The 27362-nt window shown below is 34.1% G+C and overlaps 1 protein-coding gene across 5 annotated transcripts in view; it reads left to right on the top strand.

Moving 5' to 3' along the window:
• Window positions 1–27362, top strand: part of APLF (aprataxin and PNKP like factor) — a 117349-nt gene that overhangs the window by 32962 nt on the left and 57025 nt on the right. For all 5 annotated transcript variants that reach the window (XM_032177740.1, XM_058428944.1, XM_058428943.1 and 2 more), the window contains 4 exons: window positions 5063–5235; window positions 15413–15560; window positions 15881–16013; window positions 26490–26671. In XM_032177740.1, coding sequence (XP_032033631.1) covers window positions 5063–5235; window positions 15413–15560; window positions 15881–16013; window positions 26490–26671 — 636 coding nt within the window. The remainder of the gene's footprint in view (window positions 1–5062; window positions 5236–15412; window positions 15561–15880; window positions 16014–26489; window positions 26672–27362) is intronic.

Raw genomic sequence — 27362 nt, 5'->3', positions numbered from 1 at the left:
AAATGACCAGATCTCATGAGAACTCATTATCTTTAAGATAGCACCAAGCCATGAGGCATCTGGCTTGAGGCACCTATATATAATCCAAGCACCTCCTGCCAGGCCCCACTTCCAGCATTGTGGATTACAGTTCACCATGAGATTTGGGCAGTGACAAATATCCAAGCTATATCAGGAGTGCTATCCAAAACATATGACAGATGCCTTAAATCAATGAGAAAAAAATAAAAAATCCAGTAGAAAAATGGACTGAAAACTTGAGTTGCACGTTAGAAACCTGACTAGCTAATAACCATGTTTATATTAATATAGTTTCAGTAAAATGCCCATTATCTTGAAATAGATTGATATATTTATTCAGCAGCTTATTGTAGCTGCACTGTCTACAAGGTGCAATTTAAAGACATTTAGAGAATTTCTAACACTGATTTTAATTGTTAATGGAAATTTAAAGATCTTGAAAATCAGAATATGATGGACAAGTGACTTCTAGTTCATTGATTTTATCTTAATGTTTGTTAAATATCACTTATTCTCTGTTCCCTAATCAGTCACAAATTCTTTGATCTACTAAAGCAAGTTATCTATACAAGTGTAATAAAATGTCAAGAGGGAAATTTTAGTTAAAAATCTTGGTAAAATTACATAAATGAATATAGCAAATGTTTTGTTATGATGATCCCTTCTGTATACTGCAAACCCCAAATTATATTTAAGTGATTAAATGTTTTTCTGCTTTTCTTTAACTTGGAAATCCAAAGTTACCACCAAATAAAAAAATAGCTTTGACAAGGAGAATTGAATGCAATTAGGGCAATTACTAATTTGTACTTTTAAATTGGATGACTTTCTGCCTTTTTTCCCTCTAATATTTCTCCTACAAAAAATGCTGTAGCTCTCCAGCAGTTCTAGGAAATAGTGCATGAGGAGATGATGCTAGCTCATGAGGAGATGATGTTAGCTTTTTTATATTTCATTTAAATTTAATCTACAGCCTAGTATCAGCTGGGAGAAAAGACATTACAAAGGCAAACTGATGAAGATGTTCTTTGTAAATAACTATATCACCAGTGATTGGTTATGCCCTTAGGGTGAATTCATAGCTGTCAGTGCTTTTATTTCATTTTAGTAAAATCTTACTCACTTGGGGCCTTGGATGATTGAGGCAGTAGCTCTATAAGTTGCAGTTTTTCTTTTTTGCCTTTTATTATTGACCCTCAAAATATACGTCTTTGGGTGGTTGTGTTTTTTTTATTGCACAAAGTTCCTGAATTGAGATTGTTTTTCTTCTCATGAAATTAAAATTGTACTTGTGAGATATCTGGAAAATCCTATAATAATAGCCTTTCCTCAACTTATTTTGTTAAAAAAAAAAGCTTTCCATATTAAACAAACAAACAAACACTGAAAATAAGGTGCTTTTTGGGGGTATACATCTATCATTCTTTAATATTTAATGATAACTCTAAGAGAAAGCTATAGGAAATTGATTTGTATTTTAGTTCCATTTTTTTGCAGGGATAATGCATCCTTTGCACCAGTTCTAAAGTTATAGCATGGTCTATTGAAGTTTGAATTTATAATCTCATGAATTTGTTAAAAGGCACATACCAATAATGTCTCTTATGTAGGTAGTTATATCTTTTAATCACGGTGAGGTTGGGCTTACCAATATTTTGTCTGCCCTTGTTTGCTTTTAGAATCAAAGTTAAACTTGTCTCATTTGAAGCAGTTAGGGATCCTTAACCCTTTTGTGATATCAAGAAAAGTTTGAATATTCAGAAAAATCTTTAAATCCACTGGGGTCTGGTTTTGGGAGGGATTGAAAAGATTTTTAATTATTGATTGTACTTTTGAAATATTACGGGTCCAATTCAATCTCCTTTCTCTAATAATTAAATACTCTCAAGCCAGGTGCAGTGGCCCACCCTTGTAATCCCAGCACTTTGGGAGGCCAAGGCAGGTGGATTACTTGAGGCCAGGAGTTTGAGACCAGCCTGGCCAATGTGGTGAAACCCCATCTCTACTAAAAATACAAAAATTAGTCAGTTGTGGTGGCGGGCGCCTGTAGTCCCAGCTACTCATGGGGCTGTGGCACGAGAATTGCTTGAACCTGGAGGCAGAGGTTGCAATGAGTAGAGATCATGCCACTGTACTCCAGCCTGGGTAACAGAGCAAGACTCTGTCTCAAAAAAAGAAAAAAAATTAAATACTTTCAAACAGGCTGCACATACATACACGTAAACATACTTTAAAAAAATCTATTTGGTGTTATTAGGTAATTGTCTCTTTTGGCCATATTTACAAATGTATTGCTATAAAGTTATTACAGTATTCTGTTATTTTTCAAAACTTTTATTTTTTATGTAATTATGCCATTGTTTTCATTCCTAATTTTTTGGTATGTAATTTTCCTTTTTGTTTATTAATATTGTTAGGTTTTTATATACTTTGTAACTTTTTAAAAACTACTTTTTGGACTTCATGTACGTGTAGCATTTTAGTTGGAGTATATGTAGTTTGACTTTCATTTTTTAACTTATTCAGTGAGTAATATGAATTTAGGTTTACGTTAGAGGATCAAACATTAGAATTTAGTGTCATTTTTACTCTTCATTTTGGAATCTCCTGTATGAACAGTTTTAGGAAAAAGAAAAGATGATCATGGACCATACTCATGGATTCACTTTCTTTGTGGCTGGATTTGCTGACTGCCAATATTTAACCAACTATAATTTAAATATTAAGTGCTTTCCGCTGAGGAAAACATACTCAAACAGAATATTGCATTATCTTTGGGTTTGTGATGCCTTTGTAAAGAAATGTAGTTTCCTTAAGTATTTTACCTTTTCCACTCTTACAACGTTATGCCTTTGTATTTAACATCCTAGCCTTTGTAAGTTTGGGACTATGTCAGTATTTAAAGTTGTTTAGAGACTCATCTGAAGTTTTAAAATGCTCATGAATAAGAACATGGTCTTAGCCTATAATCAGAAGCAAGCCTCACTTAAAGAATATTCAGAGTTCAGACCAAAGCTATGTGGATTCCTGACTCTTGCTTCTCATGTTAGTTCAACATTCCTGACTCTGATGACCATGACATACTCAAGGAAAGGGAGCCTTCGCCCAAAAGGATGAGGAATACAGGGCATGATTCCCAAGTTCAGCAGTGGACACAAGCTCACAACCTGTCAATTTGTCATGTGCTTGTTGCACTCAAAAGCTCAACCTGCCAAGAGCCAGAGGACAGCTTTGAGAGAGAGAAATTAGGAGTGGCTGTCAGCATGGTGAAAGATTTCTAAACATTGTTTAAATTGTAACTTGAATTTAAAAATCAAACATTCACTACTCTTTTTAGGAATACAATATTGCATAAATCACACTGCATCTCCCTTCTTATGCAATCTTGTATATAGTTTGACTGATAAAATAATGGCCGACCAAATTTGTGTCATCTCTGTTTTAAATTTCTACCTCTGCTCTTTATCTCCAAGTTTTATTTTACTGCTTTCTTGTAACACAGATTTAAAGGATAGAAATATGATGTATGGCCAGATTCTTACGAAATTGAAGGGTCAGAACTAGGTGGATTATATTCATTCTAGCTTCAAAGATGTGTCTTTTTTGTTGTTGTTATTGCTCAGCATATATCCATTCCCAGGGTGGTAATTACTTTGCTGTGATGTCTCCAGAAAAACTCTCATTTAAACGGATGAAATAGATAGAAGGAAGGGTAATAGAGATAGGTGCTCTCTATAAGATTGTACTTAAAAAAAAAAAAAAAAAAACAAAGATCTGCATTATGTAGATTGCTTTGTCATATCCTAAATCTTATTTATTTTAAAAACCCAGTGATATTATGACAAAAAGGCTATTTGACTTATGGAAATGGCCAATTTTAGCTTGAATCTAGTTAGAATTTTTAAGGTACCTCATAATAGGTCCTTTTTGTTTTTTGAAGCAACTCTTGTTATCTTTGCTAACATGGAAGTAGTGGCAAACATAATTTAAAATAGTGGATATTGTAATAGTTCTAACTTTGAGATTTATTTACTACTTTGATTTGAATGTGGATGATCTTCATAGTGGGAGTTTCATTTAAACAAATAAGACGATTCCTCTTTCAGAAGGTAGAAAGAAAGCTGTGTTGTTTGCTTGACAGATTTGATTAGACTCTTCCTTCCTATATGTCTTAGTTCATTTTGTGCTGCAATAACAGAATACCTGAGGCTGGGTAATTTATAATGAACAGACATTTATTTGGCTCACTGTTCTGGAAGCTGGGAAGTTTAAAATGCCAGGGCCGCATATGGTGGGAGCCTTTTTGCTGCATCGTAACGTGGTGGAAGGCATTACGTGGAGAGAAAGCATGCATGAGAGAGTGCGCAAGAGAGGGCCAAACTTGCATTTATGACAGACCCACTCTCGAGATAGCAAAGTTGCTCCCCAGATAATGAATCCACTCTTGTGATAATGTCATTAATCCATTCATGAGGACATTTCCTTTATGACCTACATGTTAAAGGTCCTACTTGTCAACACTGTTGCCTTAGGGTTGGAGTTTCCAACACATGGACTTTGGGGGACACATTCAAACCATAGCATTGTAGTTTCTTATTTTTTAATTGTAATAAGAAATTAGTAGGAGAAAATAAATGGTAAAGAAACTAGCCATTCTCAGGAAATTAGTGCATTTTGGATGTGGAAGTTGGGGGACTCAGTTTTTCCATACTAAGAATTATTTTTCATATTTCTTCTTGTGATGTCCAGTTGTCTCTATTAAGCAAAATAGAAGACTCTTTTAACCAGTTAGTTGATTTTTCCTTTGAGTCCTGGAGAAATGGGAGGTATACCATAGCTTCTTTTCTCTTTTATATATAAATAATAATTATGGTACTTATAAGAGTTAGATTTATTAAACTTTTAAGTCTAAGTTTATGCTTAAATTGTTTTGATACCAAAATTGTGAATTCATATTTAATTGTATTTTTGTCGTAACTTTGAGTTACAACACTATTGTATTCTTTTTTAAATTTAATTATATTCTTCTCTAATTTGTTAGATACACACAAATCCGTGTTTTTATCAATCTTCAGAGAAGAGTCAGCTCTTACCATTGAAGACAAATCTGTGGTGCTATTTGAATCCTGGAGATAGTTTTTCTTTGTTAGTTGACAAATACATTTTCCGCGTTCTCTCTATACCCTCTGAAGTGGAAATGGAATGTACCTTAAGGTAAGTGCTTGATGAAATGAGAGTAAGAATGTTATTTTTAATCTAATTCTTCAGCCATCACAAATCCTTCGGTAGGAACCAGTAGAAACTATTAAACTGGAGATAGAGTAGGTGTGCAATGTGTGTGTACACGTGTGTGTGTGTGCATGCCTTTGCATGTGGTGTGTGTTTTGTGCACATGCACATGTATATCTGTTTCTAGAAAACATTTGACTTTGCAAACTTACTATGCGTTGATAGCAGTTGCTCCCATAGGTGGTGTCTTTTACCATTGTATTCAGAATGTATTTTCCATCCAACAGTATTCGATGTAGTTAATTCGAAATTGACTACCTTTTCCTCATTTTTTTTAGCTTTTTGAATTTTATTAAGGTATTAACTTCTGACTTACACTTGTCTAACTCCTCTTTCTTATAAAAATAGCGGAAAATATAGAACAGAGAAACTGAGGAAATGAGGTATTAGAATAAATATACTGATGTCTGGCTTACAGTTAAAATTCATACACTAGTTTTTTTAGTCAGAAGATTATTTGGCTTCATTTCAGCTTTTAAATTATAGAATGGATAAACTAGACTTACAGAAGTAGATGGACAGAATTATGCGGAGTGTGTTCTCTGATAGCAATGGTATTAAGTCAGAAATCATTAACAATAAAATAGCTACACAAATATGCAAATATTTTGAAATTAAATAACACATTTCTAAATTACCCTTGGGTCAAAGAGAAGTCATAGGGAAATTGGAAAACATTTTGAACAGAGTGATATTGAAAACAGCATAAAAATTTGTGAGATGCAGCTAAATTAGCCCTTAGTGGGAAGTTTATAGTCGAATGCCTGTATTAGAAGAGAAGAAATCTATAAAACCAGTGATCTGTGCTTCTGCTTTAGGAGGATAGACAAAAAGCAAATTAATCCCAAAGAAAATAGAAAAAAGAAAGTAAGAACTAGAAGTCAGTGAAATAGAAAATGGCCAAAATAAAATCAGTAAAGCTATGGGCTGGTTTGGTGAAAAATTAATAAAATTGGTGAAACTGTAGTAAGGCTTACTGAGAAAAAAGTGAGAAAACACAAATTATCAATATCAACAGTAGAAGAGGGGATATCATTACTGATACTACAGATCTTAGAAGAATAATGAGGAAATATTATGTAAAACTTTATGCCAATAAATTTGGCAATTGAAACGAATGGGTGCATTTCTTAAAAAACAAAACTGATGCAGGAAAAATAGAAATCTGATGAATTCTATGTTCATTTTCAAAATTGAATTCATAATTTAAGTATTTCCCGTAAGGATCTTCACTAATGAATTCTATTAAACTTACAAGGAAGAAATAATGCCAATATTATTCTTTTTTCTCAAAAAATAGAAGAGGATATACTTCCCAACTCATTTTATGAAGCTTCTATAATTTAGAAACTAAAATCAGACAAGATTTTACAAAAATCCCTCAAAACCACAGACCAATATTCCTCATAATAAAGTATTTACGAATCAAATCCAGCAATATGTAAAAAGGATAATACTCTATTACCAAGTGGGGCTTGTCCAAGGGATACAAGGTTAGTTTATCGTATAAAAATCAAAGCAATTCACCATAACAGACTAAAGAACTATCATTTTAATAGATGCTCAAAAATAATTTTGACAAAACTCAACACCTCTTCATGATTTTTTAAATTTTTGAGAAAACAAGGAAAAGAAGGAAACTTTTTTCCTACCAAAAACCTATTAGTGAAATGTTGAAAGTTCTTCCCCTAAGATTGGGAATATGACAAAGATAAAATATATCAGATTTGAAAGGAAGAAGTAAAACTGTGTTTATTTGCAGATGACGTGATTTGTATTTAGAAAATCCTGAGGAATCTACCAAAAAGAAAAGCAAGTCACAAAACAGTGTCTATTATATGATTACATTGATATTAAATTCTGTAATAAGTAAACTAATCTGTTAAATAGAAGTATAATCAATCATTGTTTCCAAGGGGATTGATTAGTAAGAAGCTACAAAGGAGCTTTTTGTTTGGCTTTGTTTCAGCTTTTAAACAAATATGGACATATTCTGTGTCTTGTTAAGGGTGCAGATTATGTGGATGTACGCATTTGTCAAAACTAATCAAATTTCACACTTCTGATATGTGCATTTCATATATAAATTATATCTAAAAATGCTTAAACGTAGGTGGAAAAAATGTCAGGAAGTTGCTTTTTAGTTAAATGAAATTCATTAACCATTGCTTACTACTTTAAAGTACATGTCTTTTTCTCTTATCATACATGTATGAAGCATGCTATTTAAACTAGCTGTTGAAATGAGACATGTAAAGAACTGATTTTTTTGTTACAATAAACTTTCATAATAGAACTACCTACTTTTTTCAAAAATTAGGAAAATGTGCATCCTTATGAAACACGATATGGTCATTGCCTGATAACTTATTTAAACTATTATATGTCTATTTAAATTTCATTTATATTGATTCAAATTAGCTTATTTCCTTAGTGTGAAAGACCAGTGTCTTTAAGGCCAGTGTCACACTTTAAATATATCAGTTTATGGGATTAGTGAATTTTGAATTTTTTCATATTGATGAAACTGAAAATAAACCCACTTTCACAGCACTGTACTTTTCTCAGGCTATTTAAACCTTGGGTTCTGTCATTTGCTAGAAGGGCTCACAGAACTCAGGAACAGTTTACTTACGAGATTACGGATTTATTACAAGTGCTATATTACAGGATACAAATTAACAGCCAGATGAGGAGATACATAGGGTGAGGTCTGGAAGGGTCCCCAGCACAGGAGCTTCTGTTCCAGTGGAGTGTTGGGGTACACCACTCTCCCAGCACATGGACACGTTCTTGTTCACCAACCTGGAAGTCCTCTGAACTTTGTCTTTTTGGGTTTTTATGGAGGCTTCATTACAAAGGCGTGATTGAGTAAATCATTGGCCAATGTGATTAAGTCAATCTCCAGCCGCTCTTCCCTCCCTGGTGGTGAGGCTGGGAGTTCCTACCCTCTAATCATGATTGGTTTTCCTAACAACCAGCCTTTCATCTTTAGAGGCTTTCTAAAAGTCACCTCATTAACATACATTCAGGTGTGGTTGAAAGGGGCGTATTGTGAATAACAAAAGAGGCTCGTTTCACCTGTTTCGGAGCTCTAGCCAGGAACCAGAAGTGAAGACCAAAATATGTATTTCTTATGATATTACACCATCACAGGCAAATTCTTGTGGTTTCTGCCATTAGCTAGGTCCTGTAGCTTCTTAGTGAATATTTAGTTTCCTATTGAAGCAAGGACAGTACTTCTGTAGTCAGGTAATGATGAGTTAACCCTGGTTATTAGACTAGAAGCCATGAGGGGAGGTGGGGGCAGATCTTGAATTTGAGTATCATCATGAGAGATGTCTACCCAGGGGAGGCAGCTGCCTGATTTCCAGAGAGGGAGAGTCCACTGTCTGCTAGCAAGGGGAAGTGGACTATGTATTAGATAGGAAGCATTGAAATACACTTCTAGACGTTTCTTGATATTGTTGGGGTTTTCCTGTTTTTGAACTAGCTCTGTTTTGCAGGGTCAACCACATAAAAACACTGCTTACTGTTGTACAAGCTTTACATGTATGAACTTTTTATTCTCCATAATAATCTCTGTGAGGACTAGGTATTGCTAATATCCCTATATGACAGATGAAGAAATTGGGACACAGAAGGTTTAAGACTTGCCCAAGGTCACAGCTTAATACACGGCAGAGGTGGGATCCAAACTCAAGCCAGCTGTTTCCAGAGTTGATGCTCTTACTAACTACCCCCTGCTGTATGAGAATGTTTACTATAGCACTCATTTGAATTGTGAAAACACCTGCAGAAAGGCTAAATAAATTTGGTATAATCCTGTAATTATATGAAAGAGAATGAACTAATAGAGAGCTCAGGTTAAAACATGGATAAATCTCCCCACTATAATGTTGAGGGAAAAAACCCAAAAAGGTTATAAACATATAAAACATACATAATTTCTATAAAATAATGGATGCATACATACAAATAATGAAAGTATAAAGACATGCGTGGGAATAATAAACATCAAATTCAGGCTAATGTTTACTTTTGGAGAAGGAATGGGAGGGAAAGGAGCAAGATTGAGGCTGGGTATGGAGAGGGCTTGAATTGTATTTGTAATTAATCTGGAGCAAATATGAGAAAATGTTTCTATCAGGGTGGTAGATACACAAGTATTTATATTCATAGATATGCAGATAGACTACATATGTTCTCTATATATTTTTGCATGTTGAAATATTTAAGACATTAAAAAAGAATAGAAAAAAGCTTATATGCTTTGTAGAAGTTGTTAGGACTCCTTTGCCATAATTCTTTTCTTCCAACCAGTGTGAATTTAAGAAAGGGATCTGAACCACAAACCAACCATAGAAAAGCTTGTCATTTCTTTAGGTTTTCCTTTTACTCACATTAAAAGGTTTTTTATATAGTATTTAGATTCTGTATAATTATTCCTACTCATTACCTACTTTGAAGGAACATTTAAGTCTATACATGTCAGTTCTAGTTTGTTCATTTTTCACTCTTTTCTCTACATATGTGTCTATGAAATCATTCTGCCAGGAGTACCAAAACTCATGCTTTTTTGAGAAGTCAAAGAGAAAACCAAATAAGAAAAAGAATACTTAGTTTTATATTTTAGTAAATTAAATTATAGCACATTTCACTTAGAAGCACTAATATTAATTCTTCCTCCCCAATAGTGGGTGCTTAGTAAGTGTTGGTTTTTTGAATGCATTAATGAAATATCTGAGGATATTAAATTGAGTGATATTATGATAAGTATAACATTTTGTTTTCATAGCTGAATTTTATTGCTGATGAGGAAGTATGACATTTTCACTCTAGGGAGATTATTTTAAGACACTTATGAGGAAAGTGAAGTAAATCCTTTGTTATAATGAATTACTTTTTTTTCAAATTGTTGAAAATCTAAGTACGTAGATTCCATATAAATAACCACTAATTTTAATCACTGATATTGAAGAAACAATAAAATGGTGATGAAAATGTCATGATAGTATGACAATATGCAAGTTTCAAATTCATTTATAATTATTTAAAATGTATTTTTAGATCCAGCTCATTCATGATAGTAGCATATTTTATATTAAAGATATGAAAATACATAACATATTTGAACAAAATTTGGAATATATTTGAAAGACTTAAGAATAACTTAATTGCCATAACAATCTTAGAAAAGAAGAAAAGAGTTGGAGGGTTCACACTTCTTGATTTCAAAATCTACTATGAAGCTACAGTAATCAGGACAGTCCTGGTATAAAGAAAGACATATAGATCAAGGAAATAGAATTGAGGGTCCAGAAGTAAACTCCTACATTTAGGGTCGGTTGGTTTTTGACAAAGGTGTCAAGACAATTAAATGGAGAAAAAATAGTTCTTTTCAACAAATGATGCTGGGACAATTGAATATCCACATGCAAAAGAATGAAGTTAGTCTCCTGCTGCACACCATATAAAAATTAACTTAAAATGGATCAGAGGTCTAAATATAAGCACTAAAACTATAAAACTCTTAGAAAAAACAGGTGTAAATCTTTGTGACCTTGCATTAGGCAATGGTTATAACACCAGAAACACAAGCAAACAAAGAAAAAGTAGATAAATTGGACTTCATTACACTTAAAAGTTCTGTGCTTCTAAGGACACAGTTAAGAAAGTGAAAAGATTCAGTGCCAACCCCATCAAGCTACCAATGACTTTCTTCACAGAATTGGAAAAAACTACTTTAAAGTTCATATGGAACCAAAAAAGAGCCCTCATTGCCAAGACAATCCTAAGCCAAAAGAACAAAGCTGGAGACATCACGCTACCTGACTTCAAAGTATACTACAAGGCTATAGTAACCAAAACAGCACGGTACTGGTACCAAAACAGAGATATAGACCAATGGAACAGAACAGAGCCCTCAGAAATAACACCAGACATCTACAACCATCTGATCTTTGACAAACCTGACAAAAACAAGAAATGGGGAAAGGATTTCCTATTTAATAAATGGTGCTGGGAAAACTGGCTAGCCATATGTAGAAAGCTGAAACTGGATCCCTTCCTTACACCGTATACAAAAATTAATTCGAGATGGATTAAAGACTTAAATGTTAGACCTAAAACCATAAAAACCCTAGAAGAAAACCTAGGCAATACCATTCAGGACATAGGCATAGGCAAGGACTTCATGTCTAAAACACCAAAAGCAATGGTAACAAAAGCCAGAATTGACAAATGGGATCTCATTAAACTAAAGAGCTTCTGCACAGCAAAAGAAACTACCATCAGAGTGAACAGGCAACCTATAGAATGGGAGAAAATTTTTGCAATCTGCTCATCTGACAGAGGGCTAATATCCAGAATCTACAAAGAACTCAATCAAATTTATAAGAAAAAAACAACCCCATCAAAAAGTGGGCAAAGGATATGAACAGACACTTCTCAAAAGAAGACATTTATGTAGCAGCCAACAGACACATGAAAAAATGCTCATCATCACTGGCCATCAGAGAAATGCAAATCAAAACCACAATGAGATACCATCTCACACCAGTTAGAATGGCAATCATTAAAAAGTCAGGAAACAACAGGTGCTAGAGAGGATGTGGAGAAATAGGAACACTTTTACACAGTTGGTGGGACTGTAAACTAGTTCAACCATTGTGGAAGACAGTGTGGCAATTCCTCAAGGATCTAGAACTAGAAATACCATTTGACCCAGCCATCCCATTACTGGGTATATACCCAAAGGAATATAACTCATGCTGCTATAAACACACATGCACATGTATGTTTATTGCAGCACTATTCACAATAGCAAAGACTTGGAACCAACCCAAATGTCCAACAATGATAGACTGGATTAAGAAAATGTGGCACATATACACCGTGGAATACTATGCAGTCATTAAAAAGGATGAGTTCATGTCCTTTGTAGGGACATGGATGAAGCTGGAAAGCATCATTCTCAGCAAACTATCGCAAGGACAAAAAACCAAACACTGCATGTTCTCACTCACAGGTGGGAATTGAACAATGAGAACACTTGGACACAGGAAGGGGAACATCACACACCGGGGCCTGTTGTGGGGTGGGAGGAGGGGGAAGGGGAGGGATAGCATTAGGAGATACACCTAATGTAAATGATGAGTTAATGGGTGCAGCACACCAACATGGCACATGTATACATATGTAACAAACCTGCATGTTGTGCACATGTACCCTAGAACTTAAAGTATAATAAAAAAAAAATAAAATACAAAAAAAAGAAAGTGAAAAGACAACCACAGAATGAGAAAATATTTGTAAATCACATGTAACAGACTTACATTCAGAATATCTAAAGAATTCTCAGCAATGCGAAGGCAAACAACCCAATTTTACAATGCATAACTGATTTGAATAGACATTTTTCCAAAGAAGGTATACAGGCGGTCAGTAGAACATGAAAAAATGTTCAACGTCACTAGTCACAGGGAAATGCAAATTAAAACCATAATGAGATACCACTTTACATCTACTAGGAAAGCTATAATCAAAAATGTAACAACAAGTGTTGGTGAGGTTGTGAAGAAAGTGAACTATTATACATTGTGGTGGGATTATAAAATGGTATATAGCCTCTTTGGAACATATTCTGGCAGTTCCTCAAAAGTTTAAACATGGAATTACTATGTGGCTCAGCATTTCGACTCCTATGTATATACCCAAAAGAATTGAAAACCTGTGTCCACATGAAAACTTGTACATAGATGTTCACAGCAGCATTATTCATAATAGCCAAAAAGTGGAAATAACTCACCTGTCCAGCAACTGTTGAACAGATAAACAAGTATTGTATAGTCATACAGTAGAATATTATTTGGCCGTAAAGAGGAATGAAATATTTACATATGCTACAACACAGATGAATCTTGAAACATTATGCTAAGTGAAAAAGCTTGACATGAAAGACCACATACTGTATTTCATTTATATGAAATATGTAGAAAATGTGATCTATGGAGACAGAAGGTAGATTAATGGTTGCCAGGAGCAGGAGGAAGAGGCAATAGGAAGAGACTGCTAATGCATATGGAATTTCTTTTTGAGGTGTTGAATATGTTCTAAAATTAGATATTGGTGATAGTTGCACAACTCTGTTAACATACTAATAACCACTGGATAGTACACTTTAACAGGATGAATCTTATGGCTATGTGGATTATTTTTCAATAAAGTGATTATAAAAAAGGATATCTCAATTACCTTTACTAGGCTACATTTAACTTTCCAAGTTTTAATTTTTTATTTAAAATATTCTGCAATGATGCTTTATAAATCCTGTGATAGTTGATTACTCATAGACGTATTTGAAGATAAAATAAAAATATATGTCACAGTGACTGATATTTAAATAAATGTGTAATAGAATAATTTGTACTTGTACTTTTTTGAATGAAATGTTAACTAGAATTTTGTTCTGAGATTTTTTTTTGTTATTACATTTATTGTGGGTAACTATTAATAAAAATTACATATGGACTATAGAGTGTATATGAATTCATCTCAGACTTATGCCACAATAGAAAATAAACTAGAAATGGAATTGATGATGTTACTTAATTCCTAATACTATAAATTGTGAAAAATAATCACACTACTCTTGAATGTTTCTTAATATTTTTCATGTTAAATATTAAGAAAACTTGAAAAAAATTATAATTTGGAAGTACACCTGTAACCTATGAGTAAAATGGGTCTGGGTATTGTAGTGGAGTGACCTTTCATAGCTAGGACAATCAGACATTTCCAAGATATGTCTCCAGCACCTGGCACAGTGTCTGAGACACAGTAGAAGTTTTAAAAATATTGATTGAATGAACAAAAAATGTGATGCTGCATAGTAATTTACTCTAAGTAAATTTTCTCTTTTGGCTGATTCTTGCCATTGACATTGAAGGCTGCCTTTGAAGTAGATTATTCCCTGTATAAGAAATACTAAAACAAACAAAACAAGCAGTTAATTAGACTTTTCTCAGCTAGACATACTTCTAAAATCTTATATCTTTAGTTTTTAAAAATTCACGTTTAATGAGGACAATTTACACACAGTAGAATTCATCCCTTTTAAATGTGCAATTCAATGCACTAAAAATGATAATATAGTCATTTAAAATACTACTAGAGTGAGATATAGAACATTTCCATTTCCCCAGATGTTCTCTCCTGGGTCTTTGTAGTCTGTCCCTTCACTCCACCCCCAATCCCTGGCAACCATTAATATTATTTCTGTCCCTGTAGCTTTACCTTTCAGGATGCATATAAATGGAGTAATACAATACGCCTTTTGTGTCTGGCTTCTTTCACTTAGCAAAATGCCTTTGGGATTCATCTGTATTCTTGCACACATCAGTAGTTCATTCCTTGTTATTTCTGAGTAGTATTTCATCTATAGTTTCAAATTTTCAAAAAGACAAATTTGTTGGATCATGTCTATGCATACATAAGTATTAATAACCCAACAACTTTGGATGACCTTACTGCATATTGCAGGAGTATGAGGTAATTGGTTCTGCTGGCATGTCCCACATGTTCCTGTTCCAGAACATTTAGCTTGCAGCTGTACTACAAGTTTGGGGATATTTCATAAGTAGCTCTTTAATACTTCCCTGAACTTCAGTAGCAGTTATGTGTCAACTTAAACTCAGGATTTTATTTATTTTTTCTCCAAACGTCTAACTAGCTTAGGTGATGCCCTTGCAGTTTACATTCTCTCTCTAGAGGCTGGGTGGTGATCTTAATTTTTGTGGACCATCTGGACAAATATTAAATAAAGAGCTCTTAAGCCTTGAGAGAGATGGCTGCCACACATCTCAAAAATAATTGTGGTTTCTAGGCCCATGATTTGGAAAGATTGATGTATTTTATGGCAATACAGCAGGTAGGAAATAAAGAACATATTGTAGTCTATATATTTTATTCTAATATACTATAATCTGCTTTTTTTGTTTTTGCTAAGTCTGAGAAAAGGGACATAACTTAGATGTAGTTCTAAGGCAGCAGAAGTGTGTTAAATTTAAAATTAAAGACAAGTTTCTATTTTATCTTATAGAAACAGTCAAATGCTTGATGAAGATAATATATTGAATGAAACACCAAAATCCCCCGTGATTAATTTACCTCATGAGACTACCGGTGCCTCACAACTGGAAGGAAGCACAGAAATAGCCAAGACCCAGATGACTCCCACAAATAGTGTGGTGAGAAATTTGATATCTCATCCATTTATAACATGTTCTTCAAATTATTATAAAGGCAGAAAAGACAACTGAAATTAGGCCTATTATGACAATATTGCCAGCATTTATCTACTTTTGCTGATTTTAAGTTAAGCTCTAGAGAATATGGCAGTAATCCAACAGTTAAACTAATAGAAATAATTTCTTTGTTCAAGAAATTTTATGAACTCAGTCTACAGTTGCATATGGGTATTTTAATGGTAGTATTCTGCAAAGCAAATATTTTGCAAATTCATTAAAGACGTGTGATTATTTTTAGTAATTTATAGGTGTCTTTTTAGTCTTTCCTAGGTGAAAATAGAGACTGCAGTAAGCAGCAGCCAATCCTTGCCGAGAGGAAAAGAATCCTTCCAGCTTGGATGTTAGCAGAACATTTAAGTGATCAAAACCTTTCAGTACCAGCAATCAGTGGAGGTAGGTTTTTGTTTCTACTAATGCTGACTTTCAAGAAAACATTAAACAGAATTTGAAAGTTTTCCTGAAGAAAAACTATAAACTAGTTCTATAGAGAGAGGTTGTGTAAGTGTATAGCTTAGCCTAGTTTTTTTTAGTTGTGAACATGAAGTCTAATTTAAAACACAGGCTATTACTTTATGCCATTTATCAAATACCACCCTAATTTTTTTCATTTAACAAGTGCTATTATGTGCTAGCATTATATTAATAAAGACTTTCAAACAGACTTCTTGGTGCTATGTCTAGGATAAAAGGCCAGCACAATAAGAGTGTTTAATTTGATCTTTAAAAATGCCAGATGAATTGATATACTTTCGAGTTTACTGATTCTTTTTTCTGCCGTCTCTAATTTGCTGTTAAGTCCATCTAGTGAATTATTCATTTTAGTTATTGTACTTTTCAGTTCTGGAATTCCTCTTTGGTTCTTTTTTGTATAGTTTATGTTTCTCTGATGAGATTCCCCGTTTATTCAATCATTTTGTGTATTTTTCTATAAGTCTTTGACCATATTTATAATAGCTGCAATAAAGTCTGCATCTACATATAACTTTGCCATTTCAGACTTAGTTTTTATTGACTGCTTGTTTTCTTTTATGGGGTCACATTTTCCTGTGTATTCTGTGCCTAGTGATTTTCTATTGATATTGGATATTATGGATGATACATTGTAGAGGCTCTTGATTTTGTTATGTTCCTCTGAAGAAGTATTTTTGTTCTGATAGCAATTAATTTGGCTGGATTCAGAGTCTACCCTGTTTCCCCTGTTATGTATGGCAGCTGCAGGCTCTAGGTAGTTCTTTCACTTTCCAGCTGCTGCGTTTTTCTCTGGGTCCTTGGGGTTGGCCCCATGCAAATGTAGTTTAGCAGTCAGCCAAGAATTGGGGTCAAGTTTTTATGTAGGTTTTTGCTCTTGCCCCTTCTGTGGCTTCCTTCCTTCCAGGATTTTATCACTCACCTCTGCCTGTTCTCCTAGCCTCAAACTCTCTGCTCTGACCATTTAAACCAGTAAGGTTGCAGCTTTCTGCCACGTGTGACTTGGAGAAGGCCCTCAGGAAAAAAGTCACAAGTTCACAAACTTTATAGGTTATAGTTCATTTTCAACCTTGACACTTCTCCAACTCTGCCTCTTTGGTCAATCTCCAGTGCCTACAGATAGTTTAAAAAATATTTTTTTCGGGCGCGGTGGCTCACGCTTGTAATCCCAGCACTTTGGGAGGCCGAGGCGGGCGGATCACGAGGTCAGGAGATCGAGACCACGGTGAAACCCCGTCTCTTACCGGGCTGGTGGCGGGCCTGTATCCCACTACGGAGAGGCTGAGGCAGGAAAGGCTGGAACCGGAGGCGGACTTGCATGACCGAGATTGCCCACTGCACTCACCTGGTGACGAAACCTCTCAAAAAAAAAAAAAAAAAAAAAAAAAAATTTACAATGATTTTATTGGCAGTTATTAGTTTAGTTACGCTATTCTGCCGTTTTACCTCGAACATTGTTTTTAAAAAAATTAACAGCACAAATGAATACACATTTTAGTTGGAAAATTACTACTCTTAGTGCTTTGTGTATTCTGCACAGTGGTCATAGAAGTCTTCTAAAGTTTTGGATCAAATATATTATGTACAGAATTTATCTTATTTAATGCTAGTTTGGATTATACTAGGATCAAAGTGTTCTCATGGGAAAAGTGCACTATACATTATGTGTTAAGGGGCAAGTGGTTTAATCTGGAGAATTTTCCAATCTAAGCCTAAGAATTTTGCAGTAAGTCATTCTGGTACAGTTGTTTTCAGTTCTTCCCACCCCCACAATTACTTCATGTGTAATATTTTTTTTTTGTCAATAACATCTCTGTATGTGTTGATCCTCAATTTGTAGGAAGGAAATGGGGAATCGTAGTGGGGAGGGGCAGACACTTTCCCTCAGTAGACTAATTCCTCTGATAAAAGAAAGACTTAACTTGACCAAAAATTGGACCAATGTGAACTTGTCCCTGCAAACAACTCCTTTTCTTTCAGAATTGTTTTGTACTGCAACTGCTTCTGTGCTACTGCTTATAATAATAGTTCAACATGTATTTCATTTCAAATATGTTTTCTTTCACTTGGTAGATGTCCCACATAAAATATGAAGCACGTTTTTGGGCACTTCACTTTGAAAATACAAATGAGAGTAATTTGACATTGGTCTGGAATATCGCATGTGTACAATGTACTTAAAATGCTAAAGCTTCAAAATAAGATAGAAAAGTCTTTGGATTCGGGTAATCTTTTTATAAACTAAGGCTGTGGGAAAAGTACTTTATAAGAGCAAGATTAGGTTACTTAATTCCTTTAAAGACAGTTTAGTACTTTAAAACAGTTTAGTACCTGAATCCTGCCAATTAAAAGTTAAAACAATTAGACTTATTCTGTGGTGCTGTTATTTTTTTAAAAATTGTTTTGTTTGTTTAAGTAATAAATGATGGGGATCAATAGGCCAATATGTGAGATTTTTAAAAATTAATTCGCAGGATGCATTTTGGTTTATTCAGATATGGGTAACTTTCATATGTCTTTTGCAGCTTGAGGACCATAACTGTGGTTATTGGTCTTTATGTAGATTATCTGAAACTAACTTGATATTTTGGAACCTTTGGAATCATTAGGAACAGGACAAATAACATTAATTCATGTTATTTGACTTATCCAAGATCATAAAATAAATACCAGAGCTGTAACTGAGACCTAGCTCTGACTAACTTTAAAGCCCATGTACTAAGGCATATCACTGTACAGCCACCTAAATTTACTCTCCATATGTTTGGTTTTGTTTGCCTTTCTTGATCTGCCCTTGCAGTCTCTCCTGGATCATCTCTCAGTTTAACTCTTTGTTTAATCCTTTATATGTAGGGGAATTTTTGCTGTTGTCAGGCTTTTTCATTTTTCAGCCAATACAGTTTTTTATTATTATCATCATCATTATTATATATATTTTTTATTTCAACAGGTTTTTTGTGAAACAGGTTGTGTTTGGTTACATGGGTAAGTTCTTTAGTGATGATTTCTGAGATTTTGGTGCACCCATTACCTGAGCAGTGTACACTGTACCCAGTGTGTAATCTTTTATCCCTCACTCCCCGACCCTTCCTCCCAAGCCCTCAAAGTCTGTGGCATCATTCTCATGCCTTTGCATCCTTATAGCTTAGCCCCCACTTGTAAATGAGAACATACAACGTTTGGTTTTTCATTCCTGAATTATTTTACTTAGAATAATGGTCTCCAATTCCATCCAGGTTGCTGCAAGTGCCATTATTTCATTCCTTTTTATGGCTGAGTAGTATTTCATGGTGTATGTATATATATAGAGAGAACAAATCTGGAGGCATCATATTTTATATTATATAATAATTTATATATAATATATAATTATAATATAATATAAAATATAATTATATATTATATATTATGTTTTATATATTATATAAAATATAATTATGTCATATATAATATATAAAAATAATATATATAATTTGACATTATATATATACATATATATATAATATCAAATTACTTTCATTTGTATTTTCAAAGTGAAGTGCCCAAAAACATGCTTCATATTTTATGTGGGACATCTACCAAGTGAAAGAAAACATATTTGAAATGAAATACATGTTGAACTATTATTATAAGCAGTAGCACAGAAGCAGTTGCAGTACAAAACAGTTCTGAAAGAAAAGGAGTTGTTTGCAGGGACAAGTTCACATTGGTCCAATTTTTGGTTAAGTCAAGTCTTTCTTTTATCAGAGAAATTATTCTACTGAGGGAAAGTGTCTGCCCCTCCCCACTATGATTCCCCATTTCCTACTACAAATTGAGGATCAACACATACAGATGTTATTGACAAAAAAAAATTACACATGAAGTAATATATATATATCAGTTTCTTTATCCACTCATTGATTGATGGGCATTTGGGCTGGTTCCATGTTTTTGCAATTGCGAATTGTGCTGCTATAAACATGTATGTGTAGGTGTCTTTTTCATATAATGACTTCTTTTCTTCTGGGTAGATACCCGGTAGTGGGTTGCTAGGTCAAATGGTAGATCTACTTTTAGTTGTTTAAGGAATCTCCACACTGTTTTCCATAGTGGTTGTTCTATTTTACATTCCCACCAGCAGTGTAAAAGTGTTCCCTTTTCACCACATCCACACCAACATCTATTATGTTTTTGATTTTTAAATTATGGCCATTGTTGCAGGAGTAAGGTGATAATGCACTGTGGTTTTGATTTACATTTCCCTAGTAATTAGTGATGTTGATCATTTTTTCATATGTTTGTTGTCCATTTGTATATCTTCTGGTGAGAATTGTTTATTCATGTCCTTAGCCCACTTTTTGATGGGATTATTTGTTTTTTTCTTGCTGATCTGTTTTTTCTTGTAGATTCCGGATATTAGTCCTTTGTCAGATGCATAGTTTGTGAAGATTTTTTCTCACTCTGTGAGTTGTCTGTTTGCTGATTATTTCTTTTGCGTGCAGAAGCTTTTTAGTTTCATTAAGTCCCATCTATTTATCTTTGTTTTTATTGCATTTGCTTTTGGGTTCTTGGTCATGAAGTCTTTTCCTAAGCCAATGTCTAGAAGGGTTTTTCTGATGTTATCTTCTGGAATTTTTATGGCTTCAGGTCTTAGATTTCAGTCTTTAATCCATATTGAGTTGATTTTTGTATAAGGTGAGAGATGAGGATCCAGTTTCATTCTTTTACATGTGGCTTGCAAATTATCCCAGCACCATTTGTTGAATAGGGTGTCCTTCCCCTACTTTATATTTCTGTTTGCTGTGTCAAAGATCAGTTGGCTGTAATTATTTGACTTTATTTCTGGGTTCTCTATTCTGTTCCATTGGTCTATGTGCCTGTTTTTATACCAGTACTATGCTATTTTGCTGGCTGTAGCCTTGTAGTACAGTTTGAAGTCGGGTAATGTGATGCCTCCGGATTTTTTCCTTTTGCTTAGTATTGCTTTGGCTAGACTTGTTTTGGGCTGTCTTTTGGTTTCCTGTGAATTTTGGGATTGTTTTTTCTAGTCCTGTGAAGAATGATGGTGGTATTTTGATGAGAATTTCATTGAATTTGTAGATTACTTTTGGCAGTATGGTCGTTTTCACAATATTGATTCTACCGATCCATAAGCATGTGATATGTTTCCATTTGTTTGTGTCATCTGTGATTTCTTTCAACAGTGTTTTGTAGTTTTCCTTGTAGAGCTCTTTTACCTCCTTGGTTAGGTATATTCCTGTTTTGTTTTTTGTTTTTGTTTTGTTTGTGTGTTTTTTTGCAGCTATTGTAAAGTGGTTGAGTTCTCGATTTGATTCTCAGCTTGGTAACTGTTGGTGTATAGCAGTACTACAGATTTGTGTACACTGGTTTTGTATACTGAAACTTTGCTGAATTCATTTATCAGTTCTAAGAGTTGTTTGGATGCATCTCTTGGGTTTTCTAGGTATATGATTATATCGTTGGCAAACAGTGACAGTTTGACTCAGTGACAGTTTGACTCATTGACTCTTTACTGATTTGGATGCCCTTTATTTTTTCTCTTGTCTGATTGCTCTGGCTAGGACTTCCAGTGCTATGATGAATAGAAGTGTTGAAAGTGGACAGCCAATATAGTTCTAATTTATTTTATTTTGTATGTCTCAGGTACTAGCTCTTGGATGTTGTCATGAGTTTCTTAGGCCTGGGCTAAATTTTTTTAAATGTCCATTAGTGATGGAGAAGTAAATGTATTTAGGCAAAGGCTTTCAGAGTCTCCTCTTTCTTGATTTCCAGTTATCTCTATTCCTTCAGCCTTCTAGGCCACAAGACTAATCATAACTCTTAGGTTGGGATACTCCTGGTAGATTGAAAAAGGAGCTTTTATATTTTCACTGGTATCATGCTATTCTATAGAGCTCTTCTTCCTGCATCTTCTAAGCTACCAACATGAAGTTGTAAAAAGTGGCACATGCTGATGAAGATTGAACTAGTCCCCACACTGTTTGATTTGCATTTAATTTTGTACTGTGAATATTTTCACTATGGCAATTTGATGCAGATTATAAATATTGAGCATTTATACATTATTTTAATTGGACTACAGTTCAAAATGTACTTACATTTTTGTAAAGTGCTAGTTATTCTGTTTACTTTGTTTCCAGCAACTTTGTCAAGTTATTTAATTTTAGTAGTTTTTGAACCTTATGTTTTCTGGCTGTAGAATCATATTATCTATAGAATTAGGATAATTTTGGCTCTTCGGATCTATCTACTGCTTTCTTTTCTTGTCTTATTAGCTGAACCCTATAAACTTTAAATAAAAATGGTTAAAATTGGTCTGTTCTTGTTCCTGATTTTAATAGAAATTCTCTTAATATTTTAGCATTTTAAGGTTGGTATTAGATTCTGATAAATAGTCATATCATGTTTAGTATGGTTCATTTTATTTTTACCATGTTTTCAGGAATAACTTGAATTATTTAAAAATGTTTTGGTATGGAAATAGTTCTACATTTTCATGTGTTAATGTAAGTAATGATATTGGTAGATATCCTAATGTAATATACTATGCTTGTGTTCCTGGAATAAGTTCAATCTTACGATACCGTTTTATTTTTATACTCTATTAGATTAAATTTGCTAATATTTGGTTTAGGACATCTCTTATGTATATTATGGTTAGCCCATATTTTTCTTTATGTATGCCTTCTATGTGAGACTTTAATGTTAGAGCACTGAATTATTTCCATGTATGGTCAGGGACAATTTGAATAATTGAAAAATTATGTTTCTTCATGGAACTCTCCTGATCTGGGCCTGATGCCTGCTTTTAGTAGTTGATAATTCTGGCAGAGGAATAGGTAAGTTAGACCAGGAAAAAAAAGAAGAATGAAACACCCAGAAACAGATAAAAAAAAATACATTTAATTTATAAACACATATCAATTCAAACTGATGGAGAAAGGATATATTTCTTTTTTTTTTTTTTTTTTTTTTCCTCTGTCCCCAGGCTGGATCATGGCCACGGTCACTGCAACCCCTCCGGTTCACCCATTCTCTGCCTCACCTCTCCATCACCGCGCCCGGCCATATTTCTTAATAAATGATGTTGAGAAAATTGGCTCTCCATTTTGAAGAAAATAATGTTAAAGTACTACTTTATACTATATTCAGAAACAAATTTCTATTGAATTAATAGTCTTAATATAAAAATTAAAACAAGGCATTTGAAGAAAGTATGGGAAAAATATTTTGATTATGCCTGTACACTTTCTTAAGATGATAGGGAACCTGGAATCCTAAGGGAAAAACTGATAGATTTACCTAAATAGAAAGGAAAAATACTTCTATGCAAAAGACACTATAAATAAAGTCAGAGGCAAATAATAGCCTGCCAAACAATATAATGAGATATATTATCTACCACACTTATAAAAGACAATTTTTAAAAAATTGTCTACTTAGTAACAAAAAAGATAAAACTCAGTAGAAATTTTGAGCATTATGTGTGACATACTACAGAATAATAAATACACATAGTAAATATTATGACTTTACTGTCAGGTAGGAAAATGTAAATTGAAAACAACTAGTTACCATTTTTTGTTCGTTAACTTATCAACATTTAAGCAATTGATAATATCCACTGTTGGCAGAAAGGAGTATTATCGAACATTACTTGTGGAGGTATAAACTAGTATAGCCTTTCAAAGTCACTTGTAGTGTCTCTTAAATTTTTAAATATACAATACACTTTGATCCAGAAATTGCAATCCTAGGTATTTAAACCACAGAAATAATATTTGTACTTTTAGTCCTGTATATGTTTATGCATATGTATTTGTAGATACATTTGCTTAAACACAGGAAAAAATTGAGAAATATACTCATGCAATAGTTAATATAGCTGTTTGGGAGTAGTTCCTCTAGAAAGTAAGATTGGATGGATGTATTTTTAATGATACATATATATATATAATTGAGCTATCGTTCGTGTAGTATTAGTATAACAGCTCATATAAGTGCCATTGGTAATAGTTAAAATCAAGCTATTTTGTATTAATAGTTAATTTCTTTTATATTTCTATCATTTAACTGTACCTGTTTTGGATTTCAGAAGAATATTTGCCATACCAGATATAAAGACTGTTGTCAGCCATTTTAAGCTATTCATTTTTTATATACTCTTTGTGAAGAGCATTTTAATAATATCAAAATGGCTTCTCATGCTGAAAAAAAAATTAGCTCTAGTCCCTAGAGGTGGTTTATAGTAAAGAATTTGGAGTTTTGAAGAACTGAGTATTTTAAATATATATATTTTTTAATTTTAGAATTTTGGGTACATGTGTGACACTTGGAATATATAAACTACCATTTGTGTAGAAGCTGTGTCTTGTTTAATTTACTATAGTTCTTAGCATAATCAGCAATACCACTAGTTCAGTATGTCACTTGGTTTAATTCATAACTGTTACAGCATTTGGTCATTTGTTGTACGAAGCTACTCAGTCCTATTAAGTCCTGTTTATGACAGTTTCCAAAAATGATATGAACTATTTTCTAATTTAGATTCATGATGAATATTTAAATAATTTAGTTAAAATTTAGTTATTAGAATAGTTTATGCCTAAGTTACATTTGATAAATATATTATTTTTTATATTGGTTCAATTGATATTCCTGTTTGATAATATGGACAGTATTCCATTGGCATTTCTTTCCTGAACTTAATGAGGGAATGTTATTTCAGGCTACTTGAATGTGCTTTAGAACTGGACTAAGCAAACTACAGCCCATGGGCCAAATTTGGCCCATTGCCTGTTTTTGTAAATAAAGTTTTATTGGAACATGGCCATGGTCAGCCATATATGCATTGTCTGTGACTGCTTTCATGTTACAAAGGCAGAGTTGGGTAGTAGTGACAGAACATTGTATGGCCCACAGAGTTTAATCTGTTTACTCTCTGGCTTTTTACAGAAAAAGTTTGCTAATCCCTGCTTTAGAACATGGAATAATGACTACAGATTGCTTTATATACCTGTATCCTGGCTCTTAAGGGAATCTTTGGACAAATTGTTTATGTTCAAAATTCATTTAGTCAGAAATATTTATTGAGCATCAGTTTTGTGCTAGGCACAGTTGAAGGTACTGGAGACAAGGGAGGAACAGTGAACAAGGCATGTAAAGTTTCTGCCTTCATGAAGACATCACTTTCAAGTAGAGGAGAAGGACAATTTGCCATGGACAATTATGAATTTGTTAACAAAATATGATAGTGTCTTAGGTTTGCCAACTGCATTAAACTTTGGGTATTTTATGGGATACAATGTCCATTGCTATTGAGATTTATTTACTTCATCAGCAAAGTCTGTAGAAGTCACTCCCCTGTTTGGGTTATTTTGGGTTTGTCTGTAATCCCAGCACTTTGGGAGGCTGAGACAGGCGGATCACCTGAGGTGAGGAGTTCGAGACCAGCCTTGCCAACATGGTGAAACCCCGTCTCTACTAAAAATACAAAATTTAGCCAGGCATGGGACAGTGCACACCTGTAATCCCAGCTACTCGGGAGGCTGAGGCAGGAGAACTGCTTGAACCAGGGAGGCGAAGGTTGCAGTGAGCCGAGATCGTGCCACTGCACTCCAGCCTGGGTGACAGAGCAAGACTCTGTCTCGTTTAAAAAAAAAAAAATAGCTTAAGTTTAATTCGTCACTGTGGATGTTAGGGTTTAATAAGTAGTATATGTGAAGTTCATTGGATAGCTATAAGTCAGATTTTCTGTTAGAGAAATTCAATTCTACAATTAAAAAAATAACATGTATCAGGTACTCTGCTAGATAGTTTACATATCTTTCTTCATTTACTTCTCCTAATAATTCCATGAATTATAATTCCCATTATCCAGATGATGAAACCAAAGTTCAGAAAGGTGAGATGAAATAGTTAAGGGATGGAGCCTCCATTGGCATCTCAGCCTGGTAGAATGCAGGGCTGGAGCTCTTGGCCATTTTGCTGCTTAATACTTTCTGAGATTTGCACGTAAGTATTTCCAAGTTAGCATTACTATGAATGGACCTTTAATCTTACTTGCCCTTTTATCCTTTCTCTTTTCTTTCTTTTTTGTTTTTCTAAGACAGAGGCTCGCTCTGTCACCCAGACTGGAGTGCAGTGGTGTGATCTCGGCTCACTGCAACCTCCACCTCCTGGGTTCAAGTGATTCTCATGCCTCTGCTTCCTAAGTAGCTGGGTCTACAGGTGCACGCCACCACACCTGCCTATCTTTTGTATTTTCAGTAGAGACCGGGTTTCACCATGTTGGCCAGGCTGGTCTCGAATCCTTTTACTTTTTTCTTTTTTTGGTATGGATTATTGACATTTGAAGATACAGAAGATAATTTTCTTCTTTTTCTTTATGTGTTTAAGGTAATGTAATCCAGGGAAGTGGAAAAGAAGAAATCTGCAAAGATAAAACCCAGCTAAACACAACCCAGCAAGGAAGAAGGCAATTAATTTCATCAGGAAGTTCAGAAAATACATCAGCAGAACAAGACACAGGAGAAAAGTGCAAAAATACTGATCAGGAAGAGTCTACCATTTCATCCAAGGTGATTTTTAAAAATACGTTATTTGATTGTTTTTTTGTTAGGTGTTTTAGATAGAAATTAATCATATGCTATATAAGGAGAAATCAAAACTGCCTTTTATTGTTGAGTTTATGAAGACAAAAACTAGCCCAATTTTTTCAGACTTACTGAAACTAATCTTTAATATAGTATTTGTTGAAAACTTAGAAATTTTCAGACTGGAAAAAAAAGGGGAGACCACTTGACTCTGGTCATAATTTGGCACCTCCGTTCTGAAAACCTGGCTTCTCTTATTCCATTGGTTGTTCTCAGATTGCATTTAACCACCATTTTCTTGCTAAGTGTGATGAGAAAAACAAATTGATGGGATAGTTCTTAAGAGCCTGTTGCAGGATCACTTCTGGGCTAACTGGCAGTACTTCTAGCCCTTCTTTCCTCTTTCAATTTTTGCTAACTCACTAGAATGGTTTGGCTGAAATACACATTCTGTAACACTGGGTACTTAAAGAAAATGAGGGCTATTTATTGGAAGTACTTAAGAAGAGAGAGAAAGATAGAGATGGCCCCGGGACAGAAAGTTCAGGCATGCTTCCTCTCTAGTGAGAGGTAGCTTATGATGACAGTTTTCATGATCCTGGTAGTCCCATGGCTGAGCTCTGTGGATCCCTGTCTTAGTCTCAGGGAAAACCAAAGGAAGAGGATTGGTCATGGA

Source organism: Hylobates moloch, unplaced genomic scaffold (genome assembly GCF_009828535.3).
Source record: "Hylobates moloch isolate HMO894 unplaced genomic scaffold, HMol_V3 SCAFFOLD_15, whole genome shotgun sequence".
In the NCBI taxonomy this organism is placed as follows: domain Eukaryota; kingdom Metazoa; phylum Chordata; class Mammalia; order Primates; family Hylobatidae; genus Hylobates; species Hylobates moloch.
This window is presented reverse-complemented; position numbering and strand designations above follow the sequence as displayed.